The following is a 7,782-nucleotide window of genomic DNA, read 5'->3' as shown; positions in this document are numbered from 1 at the left end:
ACCAACTTCAACCTTTTAGCAGTCCTTTGATAGAGTGGCCTGATAACAAAGAGTAATTTTGCTCCTCGTCTATATGTGACGATCTACACATTGTTCTGCAATGATAATTTGCTGAAGAACAAGGGAGAAGGCCCAAGATGGATGTCTAGAAGACTGGTAAGTAGCCGGAAGATGGTCATACATGTATCTCATGGGGTAGGTTGGTCTGTGGGACTGAGAGTGCTCTGAAACATCCCGGCCCTCTTGACACTGAGGGAAGTGGTGACTGGCATGCTGAAAGCAGCACAAATGGTATTTGTCTGTTAAATTTTTTACTCAGTCGACAGCTCCACGAAGGTCAGCTTGAGGAAAAAGCCTTTCACACAACTTGTGTGCAAATCTTACAAATAACAGGCAAAGTCCAGCACTGAGCTGACTTGATACAAGCAGGACCTTTGCCAGCAAGTGAGAGTGGATGGTAATTGGCCTCAAAATGAATACTGGCATTTTATCGTGGGGCCTGCAGAAGGATGAGAGTGGGTAGATGAGCAGGAGGAATTAAGCTGAGAGGGGACCGTTTCGGGAACAGAAGAACGCAGCCACCCCTCGCTCCCCTCCCCGGGCCGCAGCCCGTCCGCCCCGGGCCGGCCCCGCGCAGTGCGCATGCGCGGCTCGTAGCAGTGACGCTGTTGTTGTGGCGCGGCGGGGAAGCACGTGAGGAGTGCTACGTCACCATAAACACTCGTGGGCAACATGGCGGCGCCGCCGAGCGGCAAGGTAACGGGGGCGGGCGGTGGCGGGGCCGGCCTCTCTCACCTCTCCCGCCTTTCCCCCGCGGGACGCGCCGTGTCCGGCGCTGGGTCGCCCCAGCTGGCGGGAGTCGCGGGGAGGGGCAGCTGCCGAATGGCCGAGCGGGTGCCTTTTCCCCCGCCGCGCGGGTGGCGCCTCACGGGGCCGCCTCTCCGGGTACATGCCGTCCTGGCTTCGGGCGGGTCGGGCCGGGCGCTGGCAGCGGCCGCGGGCCCCTTGCGCCGGAGGCGGTGGCAGCCTCGGGCGGGACTCGGGCCCTTCCCGCAGCTGGCGGCCGGGCAGCGCCCCGCGGCAGCCGGGCTCCGGTCCCGGGGTGCAGGAGGCCGCTCTCCGGTGGGGGCGGGCACCCCGCGCCGCGCCGCTCTCGGCCTGGGGCACGGGAACGCGGCCTGTGCCGTCTGCGAGTGCGGGTGTCCCGGAGGTGCTCGTGGACGGTAGTGGCCTTTCCCCCGGCCTGCCCGCTGGTAGTGTGTGGGAACCTGCCCCGGCGTGTGTACAAAGCCTTATCAGTCCTATAGTTTAGCGATTTAAAATTTTTGTACGCCGCGGATTCTTGCCGAGCGTTCCGGAGCGAAACATTATCGCTTGACAAGCGATTGAGCTCGCAGGAGGGGGAGGTACAAGCAACACCCACTGTTTCCCTCCGCCCCCGCCAACAGATACGAATTGTGTTTGTATTGTTTCTTAGTAGAAATAGATTTATTTCATGACTCTGTCTTTTGAAAGCGTCGCTTTGCAGTGCGGTGTTCTCGAGCACGTGGATCCTTTATTTAGGATTTAAAATCTCGGTTTGGTGTCTGATTCTATGTAGTAGCCATGGTGAGTATGTGATAGTGTGAGGTTTCACTTTTCCAGCATAGCACAGAAGATGATAGTTTCACTTCACGCTGATCTCGGCGTAAGGGAACACACGTAATTAGCCACGTCTGCGCTCCCCGAGGGTGCTGAGGAGTGCCCTTAGCTATAGCATGAAAATTCCCTTGAGGTCTTGAAAGCAGATCCGTTTCAACCAGAATTGTTGGAGCAGGCAATTTGTGCAGCTCGAGTTTTGCAATTTTATTTTTATGTTCTTTACTGCTGTTAGGTGTGTAACTATAAAGATAGCCATACTGTCCTCCCTGCTGTTTCTAGCTATGCACATCCAGTTTTTATGTGTACAGAGAAACTCCTTTTTTGGCTTTATCCATTTTAATATCAATACAGAAGTTTATTGGATGAGGGAAATATTTTAATTTTTTAGATAAATACTTTATTATTTTAAATTTTCAGGTTGTTTTTTGTTTTCCACTTGGACTTCTTCAGGATGTCTCTCATGAAAGCAGCTGTATTATGATGGTTTATATGAGATGCTAGAATGATTGTGGATTAGTTGTTTGTAAATTTGCTGTGTATTACTGTTCCTTTCCAAGAGCCATGTTTGCCTGAGATTAAATCCCTGAGACGTTGCAAAACTGTTTTAGTTATGCCACGTCCACAATACTAATGCAACTTACTAATGCAACTTGCTAATGCAACTTCTAATTCAGTAACATTCTTTGCCATGTCTCTTTTAACACAGAAGACAAATGACAGTTGTGTTTTCTCAAATTTCATGAAGTGGCTGGGCTGGTTTGACATTTCACTGCTCTCAGGAACAGTTCCATCCTTCTCTGTATTTCTCCACCTGTGTGTTGCACTTTTACTTACTTGGATACTGTACTCATTTGATCTCTCAGTGATTAGATCTAGCAAGCTGAAATAATACATACAACTGTGCTTACTTTTATCTGGTGTAGTTTTCTGTTGGGAGGACATTGGACCACAGATTGTTCCTGCAGGATTTTGGGAGGACTTACAAACTAGTGAAATTTCACTCCAGGTGGAATAAATGCAGTGTAGGTTGGTACAGACCCAGCATTCTCACTTCAGGCCTTTTGCACTTCAGTGTCTTTACAAGCTGTGGATGTCATAAGTTAACTGCAGTGTTCATTCTGGCTGGGCAATTTGTTGCAATGGTGTGTTTCAGGTGGTAGCTTTCTGAAAGAACAGTAGGCATTAGTTTGTGGGGTGCTTTATTCTCATGTGGCAGATCTTATCACATGAAAGTAATGTATTTTAATGTATATGCTTTTTTCTGCAAAATATTACACAAAGTGGTTCCCATGGAAAGCATGTGGCAGTGTATCAAGCAGCTGGGGTAACCTGCATTGTTTCAGCTTTCACAAAAACTTGTTTCAGCAAACCATATAAGATTGTGGTTTCTATTTCATTTTTACCCTGCTTGCCTTTCTCTTCTCTATTGCAGGTTTTTGGGGGTTTGGGGGGTTTGTTTTTTATTTTGTTTATTTTGTCATTTTATTTCCCAGACATTATCGATATCAATAGATTCAGAATCCAACTATTTCATGTAGTCTCTGGTTTCTGCTCCAGACAATAATGGGATATGAATTATAAATGTGGTTATCTCATGTACTACTTTACTTGGACTTTCGTCCTGTGATTTTTTTTTTTCTTGCTGGAACCTCTCATGAGGTTCTTATCAGTGTTTTTCTCTATATGGATAGTTAACTTGGTTTAGGAAAAGTTACTGCAGTTGAATTCTGGAGTTGTGACTCATTCTTTATAAATGACCATCTGCTTTAGAACTGTGTGAGCTTCAGTTTTTTGCCCTTTCTTAGAGTTGCCAGTTTTTTCTGGAAGTAACTTGGTAATAAGGTCATTTGTTTTCAGAACTTGTGACTTTATGAAAACAGGTATATTTATATATTATACTTTAAGAAAACAGGTACATGTTCTCTCTTTTTGTTGCTTAGCAAATAGAGTTTTTTTATTGTATTCAGATAACTTACTCTGGATTCACCCTTATAACAGAAAACCATGCTAGAAAATGAGCTAAAAAGTTGTTTATGGGGAGAACTACAAGCTTCAATTTCAGTCTGTCAGTATACAGGTGATTATTGCAGCGGATCTAAAGACAGTAATGATACTTCTTTAATGTTCTTGGCGTTCAGAGTATCTTCAGCACGTGGGCTGTTAGATCTTTCTCAAGTTACCAATTGACACATGGGCTGTCAGATAAGTTATTTTTCACTTGCTTGTGCTCTAACTCTTGGAGTTAAAGTTTCAGAGTGTTCACTGGCCAAACATCTGAGCTTTATCTCTAAGCTCAGATGTCTGGCCAGTTCAGCAACTAAAAGCGTTCAAGGAGCACTGTAGCTATTACTAAATAGTAGTGGTGTTAGTGCTGTATGTTTGGGGTGGGGATTTGTGCTTGTAGTGGAAGTTTTTTTGTTTTTTGTTTTTGTTTTTTTTTTTTTTAAATTGGTATTTTAAAATTAGCTTTGCATCCTTCAGGTGTTTTGTTGGCGTAGATACAGTGAATTATTTTAGGTGTATATCTGTTCTGTGGGATAGGCAGTGTCTTGCTCCACCTTCTACTAGTTAAACGTGAGTGCACAGAGGCTCCTGTACTATGCATTGTTGTGCCATTTTATTAAGCATTTGATTTAAAGTATTTATTATATCTTTTTCAGCCTTTATAATTTACTGTGAATACAATAATAATTCTTTTTGATTATACTGTACTTCATTCATGAACAGAAGACTATCTCTCTTAAATTTACTTAAGGCTTTATTATGCTTGAATGTAAAGCAGTTCAGTGGTATTTTTGAAATTTCTGTATTTTCTTTCTATTTTCTATTCATTAAGGATTTCTCTTTGCAGAAGTGCTTACAATAGGACCAGTGGGTTACTACTTGAAACTCTTGCTCTCAGTACCCTGAACAGACTTGTATTTTCACTGATACCTGGTTATTGTTGCATGAGTAGCAGAAATACCTTGTGGTTCAAGAATTCTTCAGAGCGCATGAGGCAGAGCTTGAAATACGTACTGTGGTCAAGTAGGAAACTTTTCCTGTGCAGCTCCTGGTGTGGAGATCTTTCTCATGTTTGTCGCAACATGAAAAACATTTGCAGGATTCTGTCCCTCTCCACCCCTCCCCTACTTAGAAATTGGGTGTCTTTAAGATTAGCAGGTGTGAAATTTTATTTTCTTGGGAAAAAAGTTGAGCCACAGGCTCAGCAAACAAAAGGCATACAAGGTTCAACAAGGCCAAGTGCAAGGTCCGTAGGGCAATCCCAAACACAAGTACAGGCTTGGTGCAGGATGGATTGAGATGAGTTCAGGGAAGAAAATCTTGAGGGTGTTTGTGGGTGAAAAGCTCAGTATGACTCCAATGTCCTCCTGCAGCTCAGAAAGCTGACTGTGCTTTGGGCCACATCAAAAGCAGTGTGGCCAGCAGATCACTGGAGATGATTTCCCCCTTCTCCTGTGCCCTCATAGGACACCATGTAGAGTACTGTGTCCACCTCTGGAGTCCCCACCATAGGCATAGATCCAATGTAGCAAAGAGGGCTATGAAGATGGTCGGGGAGCTGGAGCACCTCTCCTATGAAGGAAGGCTGAGAGTAAGGGTTTTTCAGACTGGAGAAGAGAAGGCTCCAGGGACACCCAGGAGTGCCTTCCAGTATGTAAAGGGGGCTTACAAGAGAGCCGGAGAGGGATTTCTCCCAGAGGAATGTAGTGATGGGATCGGGAGCACTAGCCATCAGCTGAAGGGGGAGCATAGGTTTAGATTGGATATCAGGAAGAAGTTCTTTGCTCTGAGTGTGGTGAGACACTGAAACAGATTGCCCAGAGAGATTTTCTGCTCCCTATCCCTGGAGGTGTTCAAGACCAGGCTGGATAGGGCTGTGAGTAATCTGGTTTAGTGGAATGTTGCTTGCCCTTTGCAGGGGGTTTGCAGCTAGATGATCTTTAAGGTCCCTTCCAACCCAAACCATTCTGTGATCTGTATTTTAATTCAAATGCCAGATATTGTAGTATATTTTCTCTGGAGCAGAAGATCATTTTGATCAAGTTAATGTTGGCTTGATGCTTTGTGGAGCACTCAAATGTGTTGGCACCTAGTCGTTGGAAACAGACTCTTGATGCAGTAGGTACTTCACTGTACCAGTGACACTTTAGCAGTGGATGTGTGAGTAAGCTTTGGGCAAACATCAGCTATTCCAAAGAGGAAGATGGAAATTCAAGCAGTATAATGTAGAATTTTATATTGAGTTATATTTCTTTTTACTTAATGCATAGTTCTAAACTAAGACACTTTCTTTCATGGGTATAAGGTCACTTAGGCCAACCATTGTCTAAATTGAATTAATTTTATTGGCCTGTAATTGTTTCATTACAGTGTTGCATTTTTTTGTTCTGTTTCCTTTCCATCAAAATCTGAAAGTAAGGTGCTGTGCAGCTGCTATATATGTTGATGTTTGTGACATCAACATATATATATCAAAATGACAGAGCCATTTTTCCTTAATTTGAAGTTTGCAGAGCATTCAGACTTTTCTACTCAGTCACTTTCTTATGAGCATGCCTGCTTGCTGTTTCAGCTGTTGAATCCTTGGTGAGGTCCTTTACCTGATTCTCTAACATCGGGCAAAAAATGAGGTAACTGCTATTGAAAAGTTGTTAATATCAGTATTTACACAGTGCCATAGTTAGTTACCTACTCCAGAGCAGTAGTGGCTGATTGACTATGTTAGAGCTTCAAACTGTGTCTGTTATGAGATGCTGAATGGCATCTTGGCAGAGCAGTGCTGGCCTGGAGCTGTACTCTGTGGCAGAAAAGGGGAGTGAGTGGAACACACTCTCCAAGAACACAGGGTTGAGAGTATGAAGTGTCTGAAACACGGGACAAACTAGCTGGGAAAGTTGCAGTGCTTGTCCTTTCTCTCAAGTATTCTGTGTTTGACAGGTTGTTGGTATGTGACAGACCTAGGAACAGGAGATACAAACAATCAGTACACATGGTGACAGCTAATACTTAGGTGCTCAGCACAGGCAGGGTGGAAAATACATGGGTGAGGATGCCAGGACCATCCTGTTCTGTGGTAGCCCCAGATCTTAGCTCTCCTTTTATTTGTTGTCTGTACTTCATTGTCTTAGGTTGCAATGTTGTCATCTTTCACTAGCGGGTAGCACAGGGCTGTAAATTGCTATCAAATGGCAAGCATTAAATCACAAGGCTTTGCTTGTATTCTGTAGTATACTGTTGGTGGTGGTGTAGCATCCCAAAGGCCTTCTGCTCATACATGTTTTTAGCAATAAAAATGCTGCATACATTGCCTGTTTGCTGCTCAGTGTAAGCAGAACAATAGAAATATGGAGGTATTGTGTCCTTATGGTATTAAGAATGATACTATTTATTACTCAGGAGATATTACTGGGGCGATGGTAGGACTTCAGAAACCTATTTTTTGCTGGACACAGACTATAAATACTTGAAGAGTTTTCCAGAACCTTAACTAGCATATGCCATGGCATGTAAACTGAGCCTACATCCTGCTGCTTCCATCTGTTTTTTTAATAGTAGGTGGGTAGGCAGCTATTGCTTTGTGCAGCTTTCCTGAATTTTCTGCTGTGGTTCCCTGTTTTTTTAGACCATCAGTCAGGATATGAGTTGGAATAGCTGTTGTCTCTGTGTGGTGCTTTCAATGACTGATCAGATGAATTGTGAATTTGCCTTTGACCTCTAGCATCCATGGAAAAAAAGAAACAGGTCAAAGTGGCTCACTAGCATTTGGAAACTTGCATCACCTTTTAGCTTTTGGTGGGATTCTGAAACAGACAGGCAATGGGTCTAGTTTTCATTCTATAAAACAGGACAAATAAATATGCTGTGAATTGTATTTGTACGCTGCCAGCACGGACTACTTGATAAGCAGGAAAGACTTATGAGCATAAGCTTCTTGGGTGCATCTTATTTCAAACTTGAGACTTTAGGATTAATTTAAAGTAATGCTTAAATCATACTAAATTTTTTCCTACTGTCTCCATCATTTTCTTAGAAAAAAAAGTTGCCAGCTGAATGCTTTTACAGTCTTAAGTTGCCTTAAGTAATGCTTATGATTTGAAGTATTCTAGGAACTTAAGGATACCATGGATGGGTAAATCT

The 7,782-nt window shown here is 43.5% G+C and overlaps 1 protein-coding gene across 3 annotated transcripts in view; it reads left to right on the top strand.

The window, feature by feature from the left end:
* The first annotated feature begins 683 nt into the window (after positions 1–683).
* The window catches only part of TBC1D15 (TBC1 domain family member 15), a 35,644-nt gene continuing 28,545 nt past the window's right edge, over positions 684–7,782 (top strand). For 2 of the 3 annotated variants that reach the window (XM_041411177.1, XM_041411175.1), the window contains exon 1: positions 684–756. In XM_041411177.1, the coding sequence (XP_041267111.1) occupies positions 733–756 (24 nt within the window). In that variant the 5' untranslated portion in view covers positions 684–732. Of the gene's footprint in view, positions 757–1,508; positions 1,609–7,782 lie in introns of those variants that run through there. The other variant, XM_041411176.1, reaches the window with a different exon arrangement.

The sequence above is a fragment of the Onychostruthus taczanowskii genome, unplaced genomic scaffold, assembly GCF_017590055.1.
Source record: "Onychostruthus taczanowskii isolate IOZ18803 unplaced genomic scaffold, ASM1759005v1 scaffold35, whole genome shotgun sequence".
Lineage (NCBI taxonomy): Eukaryota > Metazoa > Chordata > Aves > Passeriformes > Passeridae > Onychostruthus > Onychostruthus taczanowskii.
The sequence above is the reverse complement of the archived record's forward strand: the minus strand, read 5'-3'. Positions and strand labels throughout refer to the sequence as shown.